The sequence below is a fragment of the Prionailurus bengalensis genome, chromosome C1 (genome assembly GCF_016509475.1).
Source record: "Prionailurus bengalensis isolate Pbe53 chromosome C1, Fcat_Pben_1.1_paternal_pri, whole genome shotgun sequence".
NCBI lineage: Eukaryota > Metazoa > Chordata > Mammalia > Carnivora > Felidae > Prionailurus > Prionailurus bengalensis.
This window is the reverse complement of record NC_057345.1, coordinates 18,319,163-18,346,547: the sequence shown is the minus strand read 5'-3', so window position 1 is coordinate 18,346,547 and position 27,385 is coordinate 18,319,163. Positions and strand designations below refer to the sequence as shown.

Below are 27,385 nucleotides of genomic sequence, written 5' to 3'. Positions count from 1 at the left end.
ATAATGGAGAGTTGCCACTTAACAGCTCACATAACCACAAAAAAATTATCCAAATTATGAAATTAATCCTAGCACTAACTTGGTATTAACTAAAATACAACTCCACAGTTTCCCACTAATGCCTCTTTTCTGTTCCAGGTTCTAAAAGTCAGAATTCTACATTATATTTAGTTATCATGCGTCCTTAGTTTCTGCCAATACATAACCATTCCTGTCTTACGTGACTGGTGTTTTTAAAGAGTACTAGTCGGTTACCTTGTAGAATATCCTTCAATTGGGTTTGTCTGATATATCCTAATAAATTTGACTGAGGTTCTGTAGAATTGGTAAGGCTGCTACAGAGGTATCTGGGAATTATATAATACCACTATGTGTTACTGCTAACTTTGAATCCTTACTTAAGGAGGTATCTGACAGAATTCCGCACTGTAAACTTAGTATTTTTCCCTTTATAATCACAAAATAGAGTGACTTCACCTTTTAATTTACATCTTTGTTGACATGTGATTCACACACCTTAAAATATAACCATTTTAGGGGCACCTGGGTGGCTCAGTTAGGTAAGCATCTGACTTTAGCTCAGGTCATGATGTCATGGCTCATTTGAGCCCTGCGTCAGGCTCTGTGGTGACAGCTCGGAGCCTGGAGCCTGCTTCCGATTCTATGTCTCCCTCTCCCTGCCCCTCCCCTGCTTGTAGTCTGTCTCTCTTTCTCAAAAATAAACATTAAAAAAGAAAAAAAAAAGTTAAGTTGTTCCCATCAGCTACAACTAGCAAATCTGATAAAATACCTTCGTCGAGGTGGCGGTGTGGGAGACCTGCGCCTTCGAGGAGGAGGGGCAGGAGAAGGAGAACGGCGCCTTCTGGTGGGTGGTGGGGAGGGGGTCCTCCTCCGTCTACCACTGAAAAAAAAAAATTACAAGTTATTTGGAGTCAGCAGCATTTACAATTAAGTGATCCAGATGATATAGTTTTAATCATTGTTAACCAAAAGTGCAGTCAACTGTTCCACTATCCCTCAGAGCAATGTTTTTCATACTAAACAGGATCATTAGCAAGGCTCTGTCTGAGAACCAGCATTTTAGAAAATCATAATTTTACTTGTTAACGGTAAATTTTGTTTTGTAAAATTTTTGTTTCAGTATATACATACGCAGAGTCTGGGTCATGATATAGAAATTCTCAACATGACACAGGGTAAAAAAAAGTTCGAAAACACTGCCTGAAAGCATTGGAATGCACATCAGTTACCTAGGAGACTAATCTGAGTCTGTGCTCACCAGGCCCAGACTACGTATGGTCTAGCCAGTATGTGCTAAAAAGGCTCTCTAGGTGATTGTTTCCTTATCAGAAACAGAACTGCTTTAAAACCCAGAAAAGTTCAATGTTCTAACTCAGAAATTTTAAATTTGGGGACTTATGGCCCCAGATCTATATGTCACTGTTCCAAGTTCTCGATTTTTAAAAATGTATTTCCAGTATTCAAGAGTTGGCTCACTATTAACTAAAAACACTATCTCAAAAACAAAGGATTAAAAATTGAGCACTAAAGCTATCACTGGGAGCAGTGTGGTTGAAACACAATCTTAGGAACCTTAATTCTGAGCTGTTACACACTTAACAAACACAAATGCACACATGAAAAATAAAATTGTATCAACTGGACTAACTCATAGCAATCTCCCCAGATTTATATTAAAATATACACCAAGCCAGTTTGCCATAATCACATAATGTAGTTTTCAAATTCTTGCCCAGCATAGGACTGAGGTTTCCTGTGAATCTGGAAATATTTTCTACAGTTTACTAGTCTTGATCTCCCTTTAAAACTAAAGAGTGCTCTGTTACTAACAGAACAGAAAAAATTCTGAAATTCATTTAAATTTTATTTTCACAATTTAATTTTCAATTTCAATTTGTTTATGCCTCGTGGGGACTAAGACTTCACTTGGAACAGATTTATAATAAACTACAAAAGGCAATCTATCTAGACAGAAAAGCTTTGGATGAAATGAAATGTAGATACCGAACTACTAATTATACGAAAATACAGTAAAGGAGAAACCACTTTACTAGCGGGGTTAACCTGAGAATTACAGGACCTGGGGAGACAAGATGACCACAGTACTGATTCAACAGGTAAGCAAGATTTCAAATAGGAGAAGACATTTGGGTTTTAACTTAAAAAGAAGAAAGAAAAGTTTACAGGTGCAAACTTAGAAAATGAAGTGATATAAAGAACTCCCAATGTTATCAGTAAATATAATAACCTAAGAGGCTATTACTGTTGATTATGTAACTTCTCTTTAAATCTAACCAGAAACTCTCATTAAAAAATTGGGACTCAGATTAGAATCTATTATGATACACTAATGGCCTGAGATATTTATTTTGTGCCTCATCTTCACTTGTAAAATGAAAGGCTCAGAGGAACCAAAAGGTCCCTTCCAGTGAGGACCTTCAATGTCCTGTTTCTATGTAGGAAAATAACCAAAAAGAACAAATAACACCATAACCAAACTAGCATAACTTAAGGAATGCCAGAAAAATCTAATAATCGCTTAAGACTGGATGGAGTCTTGACACCACACGGCTCTATGATCCGAAGGCTACAGGGTTCTACCTGAGCTGGTAAGGCACACATTTTACGAGTTAAAACAAAAAGCTGATTTCTTTGAGATCAATCTATTTCAATTTTTCTGTGTACACTAAAAAAAAAAAAAAAGAAGAAAAAAGACATAAATGCCAGGTTTAATATATTTCCAAGATTTGGTCAAGCTTGTTCACTGTATTATTCGAAATTCTGAATCCTTAATAGATTTCATCCGCTTAATCTAACAACAGAAAGCTAAGCATTTTCTAGTGTTACTCTGAATGATGCCAAGCTAAGCTTTCAACTGTGTGCAGAAATTGAGTAGGAAAGTGTGCCCTCAAATTGCGTGAGAACCGGTTTCAGTAAGTCTCAATATGTGATGTCACTAACCCTCAAGTATGCAGGAAGACAGGTTTTATCAGAAGGGGCCAGCCTGCTCTCAGAACAACCTCACTTCACTAGCCATGCTGGTAATGAAGACAAGAAATAGAGATGTGATGCCAACCTCTTAATACTATGATCAATGTACCTCGTTATCCTTTAAGTTGAGGAGTGTTCGATCCCAGAGACACTCCCAGAGACATGTGTTTCAAACATGGAAAATGTTACTTTGTCAAAATTTAAACTTAACGTAGGAAACAATAAAAAAAACCCAGGCTGTATGTCCCCTCTTAAAAATACAGTAACTACTGAGATGCCTGGCTGGCTCAGTCAGTGGAGCGTGTGACTCTTGATCAAGGGGTTGTGATTAAGCCCCGTGTTGAGTGTAGAGATTACTTAAAAAAATAAAATCTTAAAAATAAACAGAATAAATACTGAAGCATGATTCCAAAGAATTCTTCCTCCATCTTTAAATCCTGGACACCTGATAGCCAATTTCTAACATCACTAAAACTCAAGGCCTTTTTAAAGAGGAAAACCAAAACACCCTGGAGCAGGATAATGAACATCAGTGTTGCGGAGAAATTGCTTTCCAATATAGAAAGTAGTTCCCGAACAGGTGGAAAAAAGAAATCTTACCACTAACCTGATTTTGTAAAGCAACTTTTTAGCTGCTGTACTAGACTTTTCACAGAAGTCAGGGGTAATTATGGCTGGAAACAGAATACCTTAGCATCTAAGTTTATCTTTCTCTTAAAGGTTTTTTATTTTTTATTGTCAAGTATTCTGCAGCACAAATACACTACTTTGTTCCATCGCAAACATTGCTGACTAGTTCCAAAGAATCTTTCCAAGAGAACTCTTACTAATTGAGACTACCTAAAACAAAACAGTTTCAAAAAGTGAGCCATAAACAGGACAATGTGATCATTTCAGGAAAGATACTCAGAAATTCAGCGGCAGCTAAGACCCCCCCCCCTTCCCCCCAAGCAGAAGACCAGTGAAGACAGTATAATGGTATAATGCCAATAGCACGGGTCGAAGATCTGGCTTTGTCACTTTACTTACTACCCTAACAAACTCATTTTACCACTTCTGGGCCTGTTTTCTTTTTCTCACTTAATGGGATAAGCTACAATTAGAGATTTCTATTTCTATTTAAGCTCTAAAATGTTACGTTTTACAATCCCACAGATACCTGATCAAAAAGGTTCAATAAAAATATGCAACCTACTTTCCTACTGTGGGAAACACTCAACAGAGCCAGAGCCTCACTTTCATCTTTAGTCTTTCTAGTCTTTCCCAAATTTTTCTTGTCTACCCTAAAGTCATCACAAAGTCCCTCCCCACTAAATCTAAGGAGCAATTATTATTATCCTATCTCTTGGAAAATATCCAAGTACTGTAATTGCACAAAAATCTAAGCTCAAATGGTACTCTAAAATGAACACTGTGTAAGTCTATCATTAATTTGACATGTAAAGAAATACACTTTTAATAAACTTAAACATCTGAGGAACTTCTCCACAACCATACCCACTGTATACCTAGGAATGGCATCAGGTTACCTAAACAGCAAATAAAGTCACTAAAACTTTGACATGTAACCCTAATTTACAAAGTAGCGTCTAACCAACCTTTTAGTCATTGGCGATTGCCATCGCTTTCCCATTTGCATCCTGAGAGCAGTGGAGAAAAACAAAGGTCAAGAATTCCATTCACCAAATTATTTACTTCAATGGAGTTAAGTATCACTAATGAAGATTCATTTTTTTTTTTTACATGTTCAAAGATATTCAGAAGTTAATGCTATGATTTAACTGATCTAGTCATGCAGACATATGACATGGTGGTACAAAACTTAACATCTCATTACTAGTGGTAACCACCAAATAAAGCAAAGAAAAATTCCAAAACCTCCCAAATCTGACCACCTCCTTCTAGGAGCCCTTGAAATGAAGGAATTAACCAATTTCTAAAATAAACCTGTAGCCCATCCCATAAGTTACGAAGTTTCATCACAACTACACAGAACACCAGTGAAGACTACTGAAGAAAAGACATTACCGAGGGGAAGTCTCTTTCTGGCGCTTTCGAGGTGATGGAGAGGCACTCCGGGAAGGGGAATGTCTCCGCCGCCTGCCTACCTCACCATTCTTCACATGGGACCTTTTGGGTCGCTCATCTTCTGAGGAAGAAGAGGAGCCAGAATCTATAATTACACAATAAAGAAAAAACCACATTACACCTATGCTTAAGAGTCTGCCCACATTTTATGAATCTAAGTAGATAGGAGTGTCCAAATTAGCAAGTTAAGTCCCTAATGTAGCGAGCACGTATGTAAGCCATCAGTTCTAAACAAAGGTTACTATCAATATATGGTCAATGACTTGAAAGCCAAGCATAAACATATATTATTATACAATTATATAAATCATTCCCATAGCACACTCCAACAAGACATAAGCATCCCTTAAGAATCTAGTGATCTGCCAAATAACTAAGCTTAAAAAGCATTTCAAGTGGGGCACCTGGGTGGCTCAGTCAGTTGAGCATCTGATTCTTGATTTTGGCTCAGGTCATGATCTCATGGTTTGTGAGTTCAAGTCCTGCCATCGGGGATCTCTCTGCTTGGGATTCTCTCTCTCCCTCTCTCTCTGCCCCTTCCCCACTCATGTGCTCTCTCAAAATTAACAAACATTAAAAAAAGCACTTCAGGGGCGCCTGGGTGGCGCAGTCGGTTAAGCGTCCGACTTCAGCCAGGTCACGATCTTGCGGTCCGTGAGTTCGAGCCCCGCGTCAGGCTCTGGGCTGATGGCTCAGAGCCTGGAGCCTGGTTCCGATTCTGTGTCTCCCTCTCTCTCTGCCCCTCCCCCGTTCATGCTCTGTCTCTCTCTGTCCCAAAAATAAATAAACGTTGAAAAAAAAAAAATTAAAAAAAAAAAAGCACTTGAAGCAATTACTTGATTCTTTTACTTAAGCACTTATTTTTAATTTTTAATGTTTATTCATTTTTGAGAGAGAGAGAGACATAGTGTGAGTGGGGGAGGGGCAGAGAAGAGGGAGACACAGAATCTGAAGCAGGCTCCAGGCTCTGAGTTGTCAGCACAGAACCTGACGCGGGGCTTTAACCCATGAACTGTGAGATCATGACCTGAGCTGATGTCGGATACTTAACCAACTGAGTCACCCAGGTGCCCTGAGCACTTATTTAAAAAAAAAAAATTTTTTTTTAAGGCACTTTTAAAGCTACTGAAAGTCATCTTAGGGTCTGAAGAACTTATTTCCACATCCCTAGCACTTACCATACAAACAAAAAAAAAATGTATGTAACAAGCCTTTCCTTACAGGCCTGGTAGCAAACGTCCAGGACTGCAAAGAGAAAAACTTCCAACTGTTTGCACAGGGTTTCCTGAACTTAAAATAACAATTATTCCCAAATATCAAAACTTACATTTAAAGTAAAGTCCCAAGCACCAAAAAACACCCAAGACCTACATGCATTTTAAAACCTTTCTATGATTAACTTCATGTTAAAAGAACTGCAAAAGCTCTATGGCTTTTAACAGACCCAATGCCGCTGTGGGGTGTTTTTGTCTCTATCTTATAATTGAGAAGCAAAAATAGCACATCTAGACTTGGTCACAAAGACCCACTGAGCTAATATAATTAATTTTTATTAATTAAATAACAAATATTATTTACTCAATTATTTACAAAATACACACACACACACAGAAAAACCCAGAAACAACCTAAATGTCTAAGTAGGTGACTGACTCAATAAATCATAGTATGTTATTATAATAAAAAAAGTTTTGGTGATTTAAAAAATTAGATCTATGAACAGGGAAAAATATCTCTATTAAGTTAAAAAGGGAGACAACATAATCTAAAGTTTGAGCTTACGTAATTTTTTTGTTGTTTTGTTTTTTGCCTATTTTTTTAAATGTTTATTTTTGAAGAGAAACAGAGTGTGAGTAGGGGAGGGGCAGAGAGAGGGAGGAAGACACAGAATCCAAAGCAGGCTCCGGGCTCTGACCTGTCAGCCCAGAGCTGATGTGGGGCTCGAACCCACAAACTGTGAGATCATGACCTGAGCCGAAGTTGGGTCGCTTAACCGATTGGGTTAACCGCCTAACCCAGGTGCCCGTTTTTTTGCCAATTTAAACCACAGATCCGCATACGTGGCACAGAAAATTTCTGAACGAAGACTTTAGGGAGGGGCACCTGGGTGGCTCAGTCAGTTGAGCGTCTGACTCTTAATTTCAGCTCAGGTCGTGATCTCGAGGTTCATGGGTTCGAGCCCTGCCTCACCCTCTGTGCTGACAACGTAGAGCCTACTTTGGATCCTCTGTTGCCCCTGTCTCTGCCCCATTTACGCATGTAGGCGTACTCTCTCTCTCAAAAATAAACAAACATAAAAAAAAAAAAAAAGCTTTAAGGAGTAACACTAGAGATTGGGAAAAGAAATCCACTTTTCCTGGGCACCTGGGTGGCTCAGTTGGTCAAGCCATCTGACTTCAGCTCAGGTCATGATCTTACAGTTTGTGGGTATGAGCCCCACATTGGGCTCTGTGCTGACAGCTTAAAGCCTGAAGCCTGCTTTGAATTCTGTGTCTCCCTCTCTCTCTGCCCCTTCCTTGCTCATGCTCTGTCTCTATCTCTCAAAAATAAATAAAAATGTTTAAAAAAAAAAACATTAAAAAAAAATCTACTTTCCCAAATTTTATACCTCTGTTTTTACTTTTGTACTATAAAGGTCTACTATGTTCATAACAACTTAAAAGAAAATTAAACTTTAAGACTGAAAACTAAAAACCAAAAACTAATACTTCCTCCCCTTAAAGAGATTTCCATGTAAGCACGTATTTTTCCTAAGTACACTCACTACACTGATGGATATTTATATTTTAAGTAGTTTTCATCAGGAAATACAGCTAGAAAACAGATGAATCCATGTCCATACCAGATGAAGACTGCTGGTTCTGTCGTCTGTACTGACGTCTCTGCTGCACAGAATCTGCTGCAGCCATTTTGCCACCTTTATCTTCTTCTGAAAGATGGATGCATTTAGAAAAGTGTTTCTTTAGTTACACATACAGAACACGTAACATACTTGAAATGGAAAATGGTCTCTTAAACTTTTATCCGATTGGGTCAAGCAATACAACCACACACACACACACACACACACACACACACACACACACACACACACACATTTTTAACAACCACCACAAAAAGCTTAAAATCCCAATTTAAAATGCTGACTTTAAGGGTGCCTGGGTGGTTGAACATCCAACTTTGTGTCAGGTCATGATCTCATGGCCTGTGGGTTCGAGCCCGTCTGGCTTTGTGCTGACAGCTCAGAGCCTGGAGACTGCTTCGAATTCTGTGTCTCCCCATCTCTGTCCCTCCCCCACTCACACTCTCTCTCTCTCTCTCTCTCTCAAAAATAAGCATTAAAAATACAAACAAATAAGTAAAAATAAATAAAAAGCTGACTTTAGACTACGTTCACTAAATATAATAAAAATAAACTTATTTACTATAGGTGAAGTTAAGCACTAAGAACTTTATAAGCATTATTTCAGTTAATTGTCAAAAGCCTAAAGGATGATACTGGTACCTGCATTTCAGATTTAAGAAAGGACACTCAAATAAATTAAGTAATTAAACAAAAAAAGTAGCTAAGTAGTGGGGCAGCTGGGTGGCTCTGTGGGTTAAGCCTCTGACTTCGGCTCAGGTCATGATCTCAAGGTTTGTGAGTTCAAGCCCCACGTCAGGCTCTGTGCTGACAGCTCAGAGCCTGGAGCCTGCTTCGGACTCTGTGTCTCCTCTCTCTGCCCCTCCCCAACTTGTGCTCTTTCTCTCTATATCTCTCAAAAAATAAATAAACGTATGGGCGCCTGGGTGGCGCAGTCAGTTAAGCGTCCGACTTCAGCCAGGTCACGATCTCGCGGTCCGGGAGTTCGAGCCCCGCGTCAGGCTCTGGGCTGATGGCTCAGAGCCTGGAGCCTGTTTCCGATTCTGTGTCTCCCTCTCTCTGCCCCTCCCCCGTTCATGCTCTGTCTCTCTCTGTCCCAAAAATAAATAAACGTTGAAAAAAAAAATTTTTTTTTAAATAAATAAATGTAAAAAAAAAAAATTAAAAAAAAAAAAAAGTAGTTAAGTAGTGAAGCTGGGGATTCAACCCAGGTTGGTCTGACTTCAGAACCATAGCTCTTAACCACTAAGTCATATTCTATAATTAATCTTTAACCAGAGGGGCTGACCAAATGTGCAAAAAATAATTCGGCTCAAACAAAAAAAACACACGAAAACTTACCCGATTCAGATAACTCTACTTTTCTAGGCTTAGGTGCTGGTGAAGGGGACTCTCTTTTCTCAGTACCTTTGTGTTTTGTCACTAAAAATAATGAGAAAAAAAACCACCTTACATATAAGGAATAGCAAAACAACAAAAAAACAAAGCTACCTCACAAGACACTGTCTTAATGGCAGAAAGACTATTCTTATAAAGAATTTATTGCTAATTACATAATTCCACGAGACCTTGTCATTATCTCAACACTACCTGAAGGGAAGCAAGCATTTTTAGACGTTTGGTGAAAAGCTTAAAAGGTTCCATAATGATTTTTGAATCTTAAGATTCTCCCAAGAGAAACGCCAGTTAAGAGAAATCAGGAGTTGCTGTTTCTCAGCAACAAAAGCTCTGCATAGAAGATCTGTGTAACCTTCAACTCAATAAACCTCTAGGTTCCACCCCACAACCTAAATCACATGCGCTCAACTACACAGGCCCCATCAGCACAAGAGCTTTCAAGCATCTGCTATAGGTGGGTTCAGAAAAGTAGTAAAAAATGATACATGGTTAAGAAATAAGATTTGATGAAATCTTCAGAGAAAGAAATTTGTTCCGGAGAAGAGGTAGGAGTTGGCTACCAAGAGACTAAAGACTCTATGTAGAAATACAACCTTCATAATAGCATGAGAGATTTAAACTACCTATAAAAAAAGTAAGCCCTCACAATAACAAAAATAATTAAACACTAGGGCTGAAGGATTCTTGCCAAAGCTTAAAAAGGGGGGAGGGGGCAGGAGCTCTGAAATATACCTAAGGTAGTAAGAGAGCTGTGAGCACCTTTTAAGTAACCCAACCTCTCTTTTCCAAGTTGCATGGAAAATTATTATGCAACAATCTTTTGTATGCTTGCTGTATTAAGCAGTTGTTGCTGTTGCTAGTAATACCACCTCCCCCCACCCCCCTGCCCAATTTACAAGAGGAGAAATGTGAGGCTTAAAAAGCAGTCACTTCAACCACAGTCACATAGATAATTAAAGTGAACTAGGATCTGAACCCAAGACTCTATTTCTAGAGCATAGGCTTTAATTTCCACCAATTTATAATTTCTGCCCTATTTATAATATCCGTCCACGCCTTCAACTAAAATCAAAAGTATACACAGATATAACCAGTAAGCTTACCACAGATTAACCTGAAATATCATTTGAGAGCATCCTGCTAAAAACTAAATTTGAAGACAGATATGATCCCCTAAGGACCCTCACATCTGTTTTGTTTGACTAAAGCAATTACCATGGGATGTTGACCTAGAATGCAAATACATTTCATTTAACACTCTTCTTCAGAATGCTGTAAAGGCTTAGTCTAAGGGGCAGTAACTTAGAGAGCTAGTGATCTAAAACAGAAAGCTCATCTTTGCTAAAGTACTGAAACTGAAGAATTTACCACAATACTTCAAAAATGATGTGCATTTGACTAATTATTCTAACTAGTGTTTTGGACAAACTACTGGATTGGGTAAAAAATGGTTAATATCTAATCAGTTATCATGAAATATAGCAGCAAGGGGTGCTTAAGTGGCTCAGTCAAGGCATCTGACTCTTGATTTCAGATCATGATCTCATGGTTCGAGAGTTCGAGACCCATGGTCAGGCTCTGTGCTGGCAATGTGGAGCCTGCTTGAAATTCTCTCTCTCCTTCTCTCTCTGCCCCTCCCTGCTCACTCGCTCTCCATCTAAATAAATAAACTTAAAAAAATATTTAAAAAGGGGGTGCCTGGGTGGCTCAGTTGGTTAAGTGTCCCAACTTTGGCTCAGGTCACGATCCTACAGTTCACAAGTTCGAGCCCCATGTTGGGCTTTGTGATGACAGCTTGGAACCTGGAGCCTGCTCCAAATTCTGTGTCTCTCACGATCTCTGCCCTTCCCCCGCTTGCGCGTGTGTGCATGTGTGTGTGCACGCTCTCTTGCAAAAATAAACATAAAAAAACTATTAAAAAATACTTTAAAAACCACAGCAGCAAAAGTGTACTCAAAACGTGTATTTTAACAAATCCAAAGACATAAAATACACATGCTTTTAAATAAAACTTTTAAGGACTTGAGGCTATTTTTCTGGTCTGTATTCTCCACTTCAAAGTGTCAGTTAATCTTCAATTCTTGAAAAATTATTAGAGGCATCCAGTTACTTATACCCCCCCCCATGTCTAAGTTACTTCCTGAAAGAACTGGGTTCTAAAATGTGTTTAGAAGCTGTCTAAATGTCAGAATGCATTTTCCCCTATGATACACTAAAAATGTGGTTATATCTGCAAGATAGTTGGCAAATGCCAACTGAATAACCACCACTGAACTAGAACATACACATTTTTCCCCCACAGAAATACACATTTGGAGTTTTATCTTGATCCAATCTCTTTAGCTAATGGTTTAAAGTCTATTATCAATATATTCATACCATTAAAATAAGTATCTATTATATATGCCTACTCTGGCTTAATATGACTGAATCATTGCATTATTAACATAGTTAATGTTTCATCAGAGTTTGTTGATCTAAAGAAGATCTGATAGTTTATTATGTTAATGTTTTATTTTTAGTATTCAAGGGGCAAAATCATTCTAGCATAAAGTCAGAAATCTTCTAAGTCAACTGTAAAACCAGAACTTTAAGTTTACTTCAATAGTCCTATTAATTATTAATCTCCCAGACTTGTCCAAAAGATCACTTGTAAAGTTACTGTTACTAGAACTGGTAAAATAATTTTGTCTGCAGAATAGTTTATATGGCTAAATGGATCTCATCCTAAAATCACAATAGATATAGATCCTCTGTAAACATATTTCATTAAATACCTCTCTGATTTCAACACACTGCTTTATGTACTAAGATAATGCCAGTTTAACTAACATGCCACTGATTACAAAATGCTTCCTGAAGACCCTTTCGGATGAGAATGTACAATGTACTCCACAAATTATTCACCTTTAAATTCCCCAAAATACTTTGCCTGCCTCCCTCCCACTCCATTTGCTCAATATTAAAAGTCCCGATTGGTAACTACTACAGTAAAATCTATTATATTTCAATGGTGTCACTGATCTTATAAGCAGTGGAGTGTTGCAAGAAAGGAATTTCTGAAATCATCCTACCAGGTACAGAATCTAAAGTTAAAGTTGCACCTTGCCCTCCATCTCCCCACTCCAGACATCAAAACAAGCTTTTCGAGGTAGGAAAGCTGGGCAAAGTATACATTTTTCAACTGGGAAATGAGAACCCAAATCTTAGACCTGGCTGGTTGACTTTGACCAAATCACTTAACCTGAGAACCTGTTTCTGGATGACAATCTCAAAAATTTGTTCTACCTCTGAAATTTCATCACAGGGGACTGGGATCATCTTACCATAAAAAGTTACCTCCAAGTAGTCAGAGCCAAATTCAGCTTAAGGACACGAGGCAGTCTCTGACTCTACTGCCCACAGTGCCTTTCTTTGGTTGTGTTTTGTTTGCACATGGAAGACCTGCCCCAGAATCCATAGGAACATAACTAGCTCTTCGTCTTCACCAGGGCTTATTTTATTTCTCTCCAACGTGTGTATCTACCATGAATTTTTTTTTTTTTTTTTTAAAGTACTGGCCCACTCCCTTGACAATGTATCAGGACACAAGAGGTTAGTGCCTATGCCCTCTGCAAAAAGTGAACTCTTATCTACTTTAACAAAGACTCAATCCTCCCGTTCAGATACTTTTATTACTCTTTGGCTATATCACACCTTGCTATGTTTTTTGCAAAGGAACAGGTGGGAATTTTTATAATACTTTTTCACTAGAGAGCTTTCTGGCTCCAAAGGAAGGACAAAAAAATATGCAGAAGTACAAATACTTGGGGCACCTGGGTGGCGCAGTCGGTTAAGCGTCCGACTTCAGCCAGGTCACGATCTCGCGGTCCGTGAGTTCGAGCCCCGCATCAGGCTCTGGGCTGATGGCTCGGAGCCTGGAGCCTGTTTCCGATTCTGTGTCTCCCTCTCTCTCTGCCCCTCCCCCATTCATGCTCTGTCTCTCTCTGTCCCAAAAATAAATAAACGTTGAAAAAAAAAATTTAAAAAAAAAAAAAAAAAAAAAAAAGAAGTACAAATACTTAACATACTGGACACAGTTGCTAGAAACCACTGAAATTTTCCTATTTGTCATACTTGTCAAAAGGTACGAACTGAAGGTAATATGGGACACGAGGTTATGAAAATAAGTGATCCTAAGGCCCCCTCCCATACTTAAATTAGGTCTAAACCTGGAAGACTCAAATGTTTTTCTGTTCTTATCCAGGTGTCTGTCTAGGTCTAAAGAGCCAAAGCAATAAAAATGACCATAGAATAATTAATTACCCAATTAAGATCCAGAAAATAATCTACACATTACTTGTTATAGGTGACAGCATTACCTGTCAGTCCCCCTGTCACTCTGCTAGCTTGTCTATACCTCAAAGTCAAAATTTTGCCCATCCCCATTTTCTTTGTTCTAACCTGAAAATTTAGATGTGATCAGAGCAAGCCCAGTATATATTAACCTACAGGCTGCTTCTTAAAAATCAATTACTACAGCAGCTTTTAGGATTTCCCCTGCCCCACTACTCACCCTTCAGGCTATCATCTCAGCCCTCAGCACCAGAGGCCCAATTCAAATAGATCCTACCGCCTTTCTCCATGTGTATTTAACCCAAAAGAACAAACCCCAATACACCACAACCTTCACTCAGACTAATACGGCATTCTACTTGCCTGGCCAGATCACAGATCATAAATTCCTCAGAAATCAATCTGCAGAATAAAGCAAGGACAACACTCAGAAGAACCCTGCCTAGAGCCTAAATTAAAAAACAAATAGGCTTTTAAGGGGACACCATGTTCTTCCCTAGCGAGTACAATGTGGCCAAGAAAGACTCAAACAGAATATGGAGTCCTCAAATAAGATATCAAACAAAAAAATCTTCAGGGGAAAAAAATTAACTGGTCTCATAGTAATAAAATGATCCCTTATCATGACAACAGGGACTTTGATAAGTTCCCCAACTCAGCCCACGGCTGCTAACGAATGTATTTCTCCACCTACTCAATGCCAAAGGCAACTGCTAAAAACAAGTTTACACATAAACTCTGTTTCAACAAACCCCAAGAACTTAAAGAGGAAAGGGTGAAAAGCAAATTTACAAAGAATATCACATGCAAATATTGGGGCTGGTAATGTATTTCTCCACTTACTCAATGCCAGAGGGCAACTGCTAAAAACAAGTTTACACGTAAACTCTGCTTCAACAAACCCCAAGAACTCAAAGAGGAAAGAAAAGGTGAAAAGCAAATTTACAAAGAATATCACCCACAAATATTACCCAGCTCCTTCTTACTGTGAAGGGGGAAGGGGCAGGAGCGACAACTGACTAGGCACTTTGTAGCCAAACAGAGAAAGAACGAACATACGCTGTTTTTGTGTGTTTGATTTTTACCTTTACCTGAAGTTCTCCCTGGAGAGACAGAAACACGACTTTTTCTTGTACGGTTTGACTGCTGGGGTGTTGGGGAATGACGAGTTTTTGGCGGTGGAGTTGCTGGAGGTGATGGCCTATGCCTTCGCCTCGGAGGACTTGCTGAAGGAGATAACCTACGAGTTTTCCGAGGGGGGCTGGATGTCCTCTTAGGAGGCTTCTTTGGCGGTGACCGGGAACGAGACGAAGAAGATGACGAACTACTTCCAGACAAGGACGCTGATGAACGCCTTCTTCTGTGGAATAAAGGATTCACGTTCGTTAACCGCATACTTGTCAAAAACGACCTTACAGGTATGTACAGTTTACACAAAAACAGCTATTTTTATCCAACTTTTGAGTTTATGTAGCTAAGCACAGAATTAAGTTTAAAAAAAAAAATGGGAAACAAAACCATGACCTAGGACAGGAAACAGCTAGTTCTGAGACTAAATATGAATAACTTATTCTGATGAATGCTTCTGTTTGAGTTGTCTGTCCAGTTATAAAATATGTCATGTTGAAAGCTATTAATACAGTAACTAGCCAGTCTCTTTCTTCCTTAGGAGTGATATCATTGTTTGGAGTTTGCATACAAAATTTGGGTGGCGAAGTATTTTCCGTTTAAGAGCACAAAGTCAAACAACCTTTAGGCTGCGTTTTTAAAAAAAGATGTGCAGCAGTTAGGAATTCATTTAGCTACATAAACTTAGAAGCAGGGGCCTCTCGAATTCTGCGGCAAAAACTGTGGTAAGTTCTGTTGCAATTATGTGTACCTGCAGAATTCACCTTTGGCAGAAGAATTCCTGAGAACCTGAAAAAAAGAAACCCTACCTTAAGTGTGAGATAAAAGCTGGCTGAAAGGGAATCTTACACAATCTGCAAAATATTTTGACTGCTAAATGGCTCAGTAAGCACAATTAAAACACGCTGTTTGCAAAACTCCAATATAAGAAATAGCTGTTTCCGCTAATCTCGTACTAGAGAGCACCGGCATTAATTTTCTCCTAGAAAAGAATATAACCAATTTTAGAAAAGTGGGATGCCTAATCAACTGACCATTTACATCATCAGTCTCATTTATCAGCAGTAACATCAAGTCTATCGTTTTTAGCAATAGTCATAAAGAGTTCACAACAACCACCTCCTCCCCCCAAATATTTTCTTTTAAAACAATATGGGACTGCGAAAAACCCGACTACAGAAACAAACAACTATGGACCTTATTATTTCCCCCTTTTCCCCAAGTGGATTCATTTTCCCGCAAATAACTTAAAGACTCAAACACAAAAAACTTCTGTGCTAACTATAATCTGAAACACAATCATCATAGCTCTTTCCAAGGAGGTCAAGAAGGCAGAAAACTCTATCGGTGCACCAAACCTCTACTTTGGGCAGATTTAGCAACAATCTTTTTGTTAAAAGGGATAGACCCAAATGTTCTGCCTTATGCCAATTTTAAAATGACTCTTTAAAAAAGAACATTGGTACTGACAGGGTTAGTTTTCTGACTGATCTCTTCAAAAATGACTAGATGCCGAACTGCTAAAAATGGCTATATCCATGGAATAGGATTATGGGTAATTTTTAACTTATTTGTTTGAAATTTTATAAGCACTCATTTCTGTAATGGGAAAAAAACACTTCAAACAAAAATGTAAGGCAAATAGGTTATTCTAATATTGGTGAAAGTAGCTTACTGCCTCTGTAGTTATCTGCTTTTTAGAAGCCAGTGATAATTTAAATCCAAGGAAAGTGGGAGGGCCGCAGATTCCCTCATTGCTAGGAGATCTGGGTGGGGTCTCAAAGGGTAAAAGTTAACGTCAAGTATCAGTAAAATGTGAATTTCTTGTTTCCCACCCCCAACACTGCACTAGCATGGTTTTTGTGACATAATTAAACCTCAAATGAGAGGCTCTTTAGGCATCACCTCGTAACACTCCTGAGCTTTCTTCAGGGGAACACAAATACAAACATGAGCCTAAAGCTAACACGTGCTGCATTTTCATATACTGACACTTCCAAATAAAAAAAAAAAAAAAAAAGAAGAAGGAGGAGGAGGAAAAGAAAATAAAGAAAAAAGTATAAGAAAAAAGAAAACCCTCACCGTCTCACTGGAGATCTACTTCTTCTATGCCTGGGTGGAGGTGGCATTCGTCTTGGTGGAGTTCTTCTTCGAGGAGATGGCCGCCTTCTCGGGCTTGGCCGCCTTCTCGGGGAGTATGATCTGCCATAACAAACAGAATTAGGGCCTGAATAAACAAGAACAAGGAACGAAGTCCCTGAGACAGCTTTCTCAACACCTACATTTTAAAAACCGACTTCAAAGGATTCGATTTTCCATTTATGTAGAGATTTTTATGGCAAAGAGTGTGCACACAAATTTCTACAGCACACAAAAGTGACCTCGAATTCTCTCTGTAGGTCCAAAGAATAACATTTGTACTAATTAAATGCTCTCTACTGCTCTGAAATTATCTACCTAATTCCACTCAGCAGAGGAGCACATAAAACCTAAGATCTATGTCACTCCTACAGCCCTAACTCACCTTGATCGGGATCTATGACGCCGTCTAGGTCGAGTATGAGAAGGAGAGCGAGACCGTGTCCGGGATCTTGATTTGGAACGTGACCGAGATCTTGGTCGGGTCTTCTCCTTCTCCTTTTCTTTTTTGGAATTCTTCTCTGGAGAAGGTTCTTTAGGTTCTGGTACAGGTTCAGGTTTGGGAACTTTCAGGATGTCACTGTAGAAACAAAATGTTGATGCAATATGGTTATTTCTCTTTTTAAGATGGTGCCAAAATCCATGAGGACTTCTCCCCAGCTCCAAAAGATATATACACATCAGTGAAAGCCAAAATGCAACTAACAATTCTAACCACATACATTCTTAAGAGTACAAAGTTGTCCACAATACTGGCGAAAAAAGCAAGTTACAGGATATAAGATATCTGAAACAATACAACCAACCAATACCAGTGGTCACCTTTGGGGCATTTCACTTTTTGAAATTTTTTTGGTGTTTTTATCTTCGAGACAGAGAGCTGAGAGCATGAACTGGGGAGGGGCAGAGACAGGAACAAAAGCAGGCTCGGCGATGACAGCACAGAGCCCCAAACTCACAAACCCTCAAACTGTAAGATCATGACCTGAGCTGAAGTCAGACGCTTAGCCAACTGAGCCACCCAGGTGCCCTTGGGGCATTTTATTTACACTCTCCTACAGAATCTGAATCTGTCAACAAGCTGATCTTATGATTTAAAAAATACAAAAGGGAAATAACCAAGTAATTTTATGTTTGTAACTCAGAATTATACTGGCAGTTAGCAACAGCCTAAAATTCTTATTTATAAATAAATTTTTATCTACTTGCCTAGTAGAAGTGGCCTCTTGTACTGAAGGTTCTTTTACTTTCACTGATGGTTCTGGGAGCTCTGGAGTTTTTTCCTTCTTTTCTGGAGCAGGGGAAGGACTCCGGCTCTTGGTTCTGTGGCGGGGAGACCGAGAATGACTGCGCTTTCTCTCTCTCCTGACAGGGGAAGATCGTCTTCTAGGGGAAGGAGATCTGGATTTGCGTCTAGGATAAAAGCAATTTTTTTCAGGTTTGTGTCTAGGATAAAAGCAATTTTTTTCAGGTTTTTGAATAATGTTGGTTGGGGGAGAGGGTCAAGGGCAAAGTGAGAAATTAATCTTTTTAATTATACCACTGTTCTTTATAGGTGAGAGATTCCTTATGAAAAGAAGATAGGTCATATTTACTTAATATGGGAAAGGCCAAAAGAAAACCAGAAAGGTAAGCAAACAAAAGGTAACAACACTGTCTGGTATACCAGTTATAAGAGGAAAGCATTGACCTGGAACTCTAGATTTAGATTCTCAATCATTCCCAGAGATGAAGAGACCAAAGACCAACTTTTCAGAGGAAGAGAATGCTTAAAAGTAAAGAGATATTCCCTAACAACAAATCCAAAAAAACCCAACAAAACAAGAGTTGGGGTGCAGACAGATCCCACCATAGAGTTTGTCAGGTAATCTAGGTATTCCAGAAAAATGACTAGTGCAATTAATGTGCTCTTTGGAAGAAAAAAGAAACATGTCATATTTGCATAGCCTTTTAGGAAAAGAAGTCCCCTTTCCTTTTCAATAATAGTTTCCCTAACGTAAAAGTAAAACAGCAGACCTCGTTCATCAATAGCCTAGTTACCACTGTGATGTGCTTAACACTAGAAATAATACTGTTTCCCTAGTAAGGAGGTTTTAATACCAAATATACAAATTAAAATGGATAAAGAAATTACCTCTGCCCTTTAATTCCAGAAGATTTGTGAAAAAATTAGCAGAACTCTAAAAATGAAAACCCTAGTAGAATTCTCACCTTTCACCACAAATACAGTAGAAGCTGAGTCATGGGTTTAAAAATGGAAACCTAACCATAGTCTCATTGGAAGGAAGAAGAAAACAAATAAATGATCTGTTTTGGGTTCAATACAACCATCTAAGAAAAGCAGAAAAGGGCATTAGAGAAGTATAACATGAATGGCTAATGGGTACAGATTTCTAGTTAAAAGGAAAGAAAAAGAACTGGAGAAGATTAAAATAATTAAATGCTATATTTAAAGAAAAGCAATATGGAAAGCAAGTCTAGATTCTGATTTAGAAATTGAGAGTTGTACAATTCACCAAGATTTAAGAGACAATTATTATAGCCCAATGATCTGCCTCAAACAAAACTTTAATATTTTGGGCCAGAGACCAGCCTTAGTTCATCATGAAAACTACATGATGGAAGAAATTCTGAATAGTGCTGGTAGCTTCCTTTTTAACTGTGTAACTTTCTACACAGAATACTATCTGAAGTATTTGTAAAACATATGCATCCGTTATATTATACCTTCTTGGGCTCCGAGACCTCTCCCTTTTTTCTCTGCTGCTTTCTTTTTCTTCCTTATCCCTCTTATCCTTGTCTTCATCTTGCTTTTTCATAGATGCCAACTTTTCTTGTTCAATCTGCAAAGATCAAGTTTTCAAAGAAACATAGCTGAACATCTGAGATCACTAAACAAATTGAGGAAGACTTTGCACCTCTGATAAACACCAATGCCGTATAAATCATTTCATCAGCCTCCTGCTTTTCAACAAGACTATTCTCGCTGAAAATTAATCCCTAACAGCTGAAAGAGAATAGTTATTTTCAAGTTTACTTAAAAAAATAATTTTCATGTTCAACTTATTCTTTTGTGATTTAACATACACTGCCCATACGAAGAAGCCATGCTTACACTTTTACACTGTTACTAAAGTTCAATTTTCTTAAGCTAGAAGTACTCACATTAAAAAAAGTGTACACACACACACACACACACACGTATCTGACTCTGGGAAAATGACATCTTAAACTTCAGTGTTTGGATTAGGGTTGGGGAGAAGGAGTGGAGAACCAAAACTGAATGTCCAAATATATTACAGCAAAGCAAAACAACATGCTAATCCTAGCCAGGTCACATAAGATTTAAAGTGTGTTAGCAGTCTGGATACCATGCCCTCAAATCAACATTACAAAACAGAAAGGCTATTACTTGTCTTTGTTTTATTTCTTCTTTCTTCAGTTCTAGAAAAGCAGAAGGGATTCCAGCGATGTTTTCTTGTGCACTTAAGAGCAGGGGCCACAGTTCTCCCATAAATTCTCTAGCATTTTTTCCATTCAAAAACCCAGTCAGGTTGATTTGCATCATTTTGGAGTCTGGATTCTGCAAAAAGACATGACAGGAAGAGAAACAGGTTACTTCAAAACAGGCCAACCAACCAACCTAAAACTCATATAAATTAGTATTTTTTAAGTCTACCATAGGGGCTTAAATACATATATATATTCTTTACTACTTAAAAAATAGTTTTCTCTAATAGCTTCTCAGCAATATAATCTCTAGCACAGATTACCAAATTCTCTCTCACTCTACCAAAAGCATCAGAGCAGCCTGTTAATCCTTTGTGGATTTCGTAAGTATTTTTAGACTATGTGGCTGTTAGTGGGCCTTACATTTATTAACTTTAAAAACCATCATGAACATCCACAAATTCCTGCATTTACTAACAAGGAAAGTGTTTGCCTGCCTGGAAATTTTCCCCCAATGAGAAACTGAAAAAGTACATAAACTATTCACTTCTCTACCACTATAAGATAGCTTTCTATAAAGTATCTACCGTCCAGTTATGAAAACTAACAAGTTATGCATGCACTCTGTAACTTTTGAAGACTAAGCTGAAAGCCTGACTTCTACATAAGGAAAATCTACTATAACAATGCCTCGAATTCTCAACTGTCCACAAAGGGCTAAGAGGTCAAGTTTTCTCAAAAATAACTGGGTTTTTAAATGCTAAATCTGTTGGTCAAGCAACAAGGTCCATATAACAAGCACAGCTCAATAGCACAAAGCAAGTACAGATTCCAGGTGTCTTCAGTTTCTTCTTGGAACCTTGGGGGTTTGGAATCGCCAAGTCCCCTGTAGAGAAAGATGTTCCCTTGGCTTGCTTCCGACTCCCTACTGCAACTCAACCACCTTGAGTTTAATGTTATATCATTTATCTAAATTGCAAAAGACGAACAAGCAATAATGAGTACACAACCACAAAAAAAGAAAAGATTGTTTAAAAAAGTTCTAAACTTTAATCTCATGCTCACTACAAGGGGAATACTACCAGATACTTAGGTTTTAAAAATGCACTAAAATACAAATCAGTAAAGCATTTCTCCAATAAAATCTATCTTTAATCATCATTTTAAAAACGTTTTCCCATGTTCCTGGTTTTCTAAGTAAAATGTATACATTTTAAAAGAAGTGCTTTCTTAAAATTAATCTTTAAAAATATTCACAACAAAATGTAATTACCAAATTATTTTTAAAATAGAAATACCTTATCAGTTGAAATGCCAACTGTTCTGTCAAAACACAAGGGCGAACTCTTTGGGAAAAGGATTAACGTAAAGGTAAATTCACATTGGTATATTTGCCAAAAGGTCATATGGTACATCTTACTATCCTTTGGGTTGTTGTGGCAAAATAACAAACTATCTTATGATAAAATCGTTTTTAAACATCAGTTCTATCATCATCTCATATTATCTCACGTATGAAGAAAGGAATGATTATATTAACTGGTTCTAATAATGCTGCCAATTTATTTCAGTCTGAAGTTTAAGCATAATGTAAACAAAAAGTCTGTGCCTAAAATGTTAATCGATGACTAGCTGACATGCAGCTACAACTAAAGACTTCAGTTACTTGATTATTTTAAAAACAATATCCAATCAAATCAGAATTGCCCCTCATGCTTCACATAAACGTCCATCTCATAATAGTATTTTTAAAGAGCAGTGTATAGATTTACCCAATTGCTCTTTCCTGTTTGTGTTTTTGTTGTTGTTGTTGATGTTCGGCCACTTTACACAACTCACCTCCAAACACACACTGCATCATCAAGGGAGTTGGGTCAGAGCGACATTGGGACACTCACTCTGCTGTGACCTAATAAGGTGATGGTGCTATACTTCAGACGCAAGGAATAACTTCCATTTTGGTTCAGGCCTTTTAAATCATAAATCACATTATCATTAGAAAATTGCTGTCAAAGTAACTTAACATGTAACAGCAAAATTACAAACAATAAGTTTGATTTTTCACCTGTGTAGCTTTCAAAACTATGTACCTTCACTAAACTTCCAGCCTTAATAGTTGTTTACAAAGTGAATTCTTTTCACAACAAACATTGTAAAACAACCCTCCTATATTTGCACTCCATAGAAAAATTCAGTTTCCATAGATTCACAAAATTATGTCACATATTCAGAAATAAGAGCCATTTGTGTATTATTACCTTCACTTCCAGCTGGTTGAATATAAACTCAATCACAACATCATCTTCAAACCCAAGGATTTCCGTTACTCGTTTTGTTATCCAAGGCTTTATAACCTCCAAATTTACTTTGCTCATATCCACCTGATAAAGCATACAAGAGATGACTGAGTACAGGGTTCACAAACCTAAAAGAAAGCTCACTGAAGAGTTTTGCCCAACAAAATTCCTTTTAACCTATGAAATCTTTTTGGTGTAACACGCTACAATATGGCTCATTCTTATGTGGCTGTGCTATTCTGTGTTGTTGTTGCTAAAAGGTGGAAAATGTTTAACAGTCCCAAAATGAACCAACTGTGCTATAAAGGTGCAAAAACAGTTTTATCTAGAAGAATACCTTTTTTTCTAGGCATTCTGCAAATTTCAGCTGCTTCAGTAACTTCTTCTGTTTGTTGCTGAACCGATTATCCTGTTCTGCACTTGTTCCCTGTGGGAAGAGAAACACATTTTAATTAAGAGTTCAAAGTTAAATTCCTGATTTTTGTCAGTTAATCATGGCCATGACCTTTACAGTAGAAATAGGGTAATCAAGTAAATAGAAAACACCACAGCTAATATTCATAGGTGCAGAATGCATACTTTTTTCCCAATGAAGCTGACATTTTAAAAATTTGACTGTATTTAAAAATTACAAAACATAAACTTGTTGTAACAGGTCAATATGGCAATATTGCATAAAGCTAGCACCTCCCCCACTACCAAGTTAAGTTTGATGTGTATCTTTTTACACCTTTTTCTATGCTAAAAGACATTTAAGGCTTTTTTGTGTAAATAAGAACACACTGAAATATTTACTATACTTAATATACTTCCAAACAACACCATTAAATTTCATCCTCTTCTGAAAACTAGTAGCATGCTTGCAAATTATGGTCATGCCTATGAACAAGCGGAAAAGGAAAAAGAAAACACCCTGGGACTGTATGTTGGTTTTCATAACTTTGAGAACATGGAATCTGTTACAGGTCTACCCTAATAATTAACTTAATTTCAGCAATAAATTTGGAAAAATGAGAGCTTACAAATACTACATGAGATTATCAAGTGATCACTAGTTAATCTGCATTTTCTCATTCCGAGTGGACCAAATAAAAAAATAGCTGGCTATGTGATGTGAAATCTACTGATTGGTTCACGGAGTTGGCCACTGTCCCTTGGAAAGTGATCGGGAAAATTTTGTTTAGGAAGGTAAAGAACCTGGATTAGAATCCCAATTCTGCCACTACTTAAGCCACATGACTCAAAGCCCATTACTTAACCTCTTTTACAATGCTTTCTTACTTGCTAAAATCTACTTTGCAGGGCCGTATAACTCAAAATAATATATGTAAAGTAACTGGCATGTGCCAGAAGTTCAACAAATGAAAGCCATCATTTTGATCTTAAATGAAAAATTCAGTTTACTATCTTGTTGGCAGTGTACTAAAAAGTAATTGCCCTAAATTCTTGCAACTCAGTTTAAATCCAGTCAACTCCTTGAAGAAATTATAGGTAGTATATAACTCCCCCTCCTTTCGTCCAGGTTTTTAGTAACACCGAAAGCAAACTTTGTCTTAAAATTTATCAACCACCGGGGTGCCTGGGTGGTTAAGCATCCGACTTTGGCTCAGGTAGTGACGGTCCATGAGTTCAAGCCTCACATTGGGGGGGTGGGGGGCTGTGCTGTCAGTTCGGAGCCTGGAGGCTGCTTTGGATTGTGTCTCCCTCTCTCTTTGCCCCTCCCCCACTCAGGCTCTCTCTCAAAAAATGGACAAACGTTAAAAAAATTTTTTTTTTGATTTATGAACCACCTTGTTCTTTTTCTGTTGGAACTCCTTTCCACTAAAGGTCATAACAACAAGAAAAAAAAATCAAAATAGGCTTTTGTATCAAAATATTACACTGGATCACAGGAAATATTGAGTACTTACTACAAAATACTTTCATGAAAATTAGAAAATAGAGTTCATTAACAGCATGAAAATGTGGTAAGTACTCTCAATTCAAACTATCATTATGTTATCCTTCGCACAACCTAAGAAATCAAAGAACTGGCTGGGAATAATAATACTGCAACTTTTGATGAAAAACTCATTGGCACATTTAAAGCCAATTCAAGAATCTCAACGTCGGCTTCAGAGTGTCCAGAGTTATGCTCTCTCAAGTCCTGGTCGTCCCCTCTTTCCACTTTCCCTTTAAAAACATGCAAACTGATTATACGCCCCAGGGAGTAGCGAGGCCCAACGTATGTTACACAAAGTACGGATTTTGACCAAAACCACCGGTCTCTATAGGGTCGGTTCTGCACTGAAAAGCATTTGCAAACTCTAGTCCTATCAGTGTCACTTCCCAATCCATCTAGGTCTCTCCTGGGTACTCGTTTCCTACAGAGGCGGAATACGGGGCAAACAGGCCCTGCAGTACCAGCCGGATGAAGTCTGGGCCCTGAGCACCAACTTCGACGAGGTAGCTCCCCCGCCCGCAGGTGCTGGGAGCGTGGCCCTGGGACAATCTAGGTAGGTAAGGGGCCCCTTTTCTCCAGCGGACTTCAAAAGAAAGAAACAAACGGGGGTGGGGGGTGGGGGGTGGGGAGCGGCGTGCGGGAGGGAGAGGGGCTCTACCCCGTGCCCCTGCCTCCATACACGTGCACACTTTTTGTTGCACCCGCTGCCCTTAGAGTCTCAGATTCAAACGTTCCAACGGCGTTATTATCTGAGTTCCCCTCCCTAAAGGGATATCAAATTGGGCGGGAGTTCCCGCGAACTCTGACCCCGCGCCTTCGCGAAGACTTAGGACCAGGAGGGACGACGGGGGAGGGGGTGGCTGGCGCCGCTCTCGAGAGAGAAGCCGCTGAACGCCGTTTCCTGTCCTCTCCTCTCGCTAACACGCTCTCCTGGGGCGGTACCCCTAGCCCGTACTCTCCAGAATCCTCCCGCCGCCAGTCACCTCAGGGCTTCCCTCCGGCCTCCCCCCAGGGACTTCCTCCTCGCGGCCCAACTAGGCCCCAGGACCCGGCGGCGCGCGCGGCTCGGCCTGCAGGCCCCACTAGGCAGGCGAGCGCCGAGGTACGGCTCTGGCCCATTCCCGCCGCCATTTTCCGGCGACCGTCGCTGCCGCGTAGGGGGGACGATCCCGGAGGAGGAGACTGCGCAGGGGCGCACCGGTCTCCGCCGCAGGGCAGGGGGGAGCGTCCGCCGGCACGGAGGGCCGTCAGGATCTTCGAAGCCTCCCCTTGGTGGCCACACCGTCCCGAGTTTAGGCCTCCTGTCGGCCCTCACCGATGAGGCCCTCACCTCGCCCCAGATCCCCGCGCTTCTACTTACGCGGAAGAATCCCGCGTCCATCTTGCTGCCTCGCTCGGAGATCGCTCCCTATCCCAAGATACACCGCGCCGCCGCGACGGAGGGCGGGACCGGCAGGGAGAGCCGAGCGCCGGGACGCAGCGCGCGCCGTTCCACCCGCCCCTTCGGCCGACACGAGGCCGCGCCTGCTCAGTGCGGGGAGCACCCGCCACGCGTGCGCATGCGCGCCCAAGGGGCGAGCCGCTGCCGGACTCCGAGACTCCCGAGTAGCCAGGCCGGGGAGGAGAGTCTCGCGACCGCAGCCAATAAGAACGAGAGAAAAAGAGAGAGAGGGAGACAGAGAAAGAGAGAGAGAGAGAGAGAGTTGGGTAGCCCCGCCCTGCGAATCCTTTTGTGGCACTGGATCAGCCTTGTTCGCGCAGCGCCACTTGACCCATCCTTCGACCCGTAGTGGAGGAGGCCTCCCGCCCTGGGGGCTCCGTGGAGCGATTGAAGAGAAAGGCTGTTACCTCAGAGTGACGCGGGCGGCGCGGCCCGCGCGCGGAAGAGAAGCCTGCCGGCCTCTCCTGTCATCCTGAAAGTTGTGACTGTGTTGGTTTTACGAGTCCACGGGTGACTAAGATCGGCTCTAACGTAGTGGAGCCGTGTAGTGTGAATGAAGTCCGCCCCGTGGCCCCAGTCTCCTGGGCTTCCAACCCCGGTCGGCGCACAGCTGCCTCGTTTTGGGAGCTGGCCGAAAATGCAAACGCCCGTCGGAGGAGTTTCGGCTCCGGCCGCCCGGTAACCACGCCGACGGGCAGGAAGCGGACGAGAGCGCCCGGGCCCGGGGCTGCGGGTCGGGCAGGGCTCCGCCGGCTCGCCGCCCAGCGCGGGAAGGCGCGTGTCCCTCTGGCCACATTTTATAAAGTTAGCTCTCCCTGCGCGCTCACGCTCTCCTTGCCCGCCCTGCCACGGCCCGCATCACGCCCCGCACCGTGTGGATGTCGTTCCCGCGGCTCTGAATACGAGTTCTGTGCTAACAAAGTCGAGCTCAGGCTCCTCTCCCGGTCTTCCAGCTGGTACAGGCAGCTTCCTGCTTGGCATTTACACTTGGAGAGACATCCCCAACTTAACGTGTCCCGGAACCGAACCCCTGATGCCCACCCTTCTCTCCCCCTCACTCCTCACGCGCCCCAGAAAACCGACCTGCCCCTCCCAAGGTCCCCCCGCCTCCGTCGATGGCAACATCTTTCCTGTGTTGAGGCCACGAGCCTTGGTGTTACTCCCGACTTCTCTTTCTCTTTCACCCCACTTCCAGACTGCCGGGAAACCCACTCAGCTATGATCCTGGCTCGAGGTGCCGTCATCTTTTGCCCGAACCTCCGCACCGGCTTCCTAACTGGTCTCCCTTCTAC

The 27,385-nt window shown here is 40.3% G+C and overlaps 1 protein-coding gene across 13 annotated transcripts in view; it reads right to left on the bottom strand.

Moving 5' to 3' along the window:
• Nucleotides 1–26,204, bottom strand: part of SRRM1 (serine and arginine repetitive matrix 1) — a 32,087-nt gene extending 5,883 nt beyond the window's left edge. The window contains exons 1-14 of one of the 13 annotated variants that reach the window (XM_043578605.1): nt 26,013–26,204; nt 23,048–23,137; nt 22,672–22,794; nt 20,376–20,546; nt 19,691–19,806; nt 18,173–18,376; nt 17,349–17,543; nt 16,907–17,026; nt 14,782–15,056; nt 9,305–9,385; nt 7,943–8,029; nt 5,041–5,185; nt 4,611–4,652; nt 791–901 (exon numbers count right to left, since the gene is read on the bottom strand). In XM_043578605.1, the coding sequence (XP_043434540.1) occupies nt 791–901; nt 4,611–4,652; nt 5,041–5,185; nt 7,943–8,029; nt 9,305–9,385; nt 14,782–15,056; nt 16,907–17,026; nt 17,349–17,543; nt 18,173–18,376; nt 19,691–19,806; nt 20,376–20,546; nt 22,672–22,794; nt 23,048–23,137; nt 26,013–26,033 (1,781 nt within the window). In that variant the 5' untranslated portion in view covers nt 26,034–26,204. Of the gene's footprint in view, nt 1–790; nt 902–4,610; nt 4,653–5,040; nt 5,186–7,942; nt 8,030–9,304; nt 9,386–14,781; nt 15,057–16,906; nt 17,027–17,348; nt 17,544–18,172; nt 18,377–19,690; nt 19,807–20,375; nt 22,383–22,671; nt 22,795–23,047; nt 23,138–26,012 lie in introns of those variants that run through there. The other 12 variants (XM_043578610.1, XM_043578606.1, XM_043578611.1 and 9 more) reach the window with 12 other exon arrangements.
• Between the last annotated feature and the right edge of the window lie 1,181 nt (nt 26,205–27,385).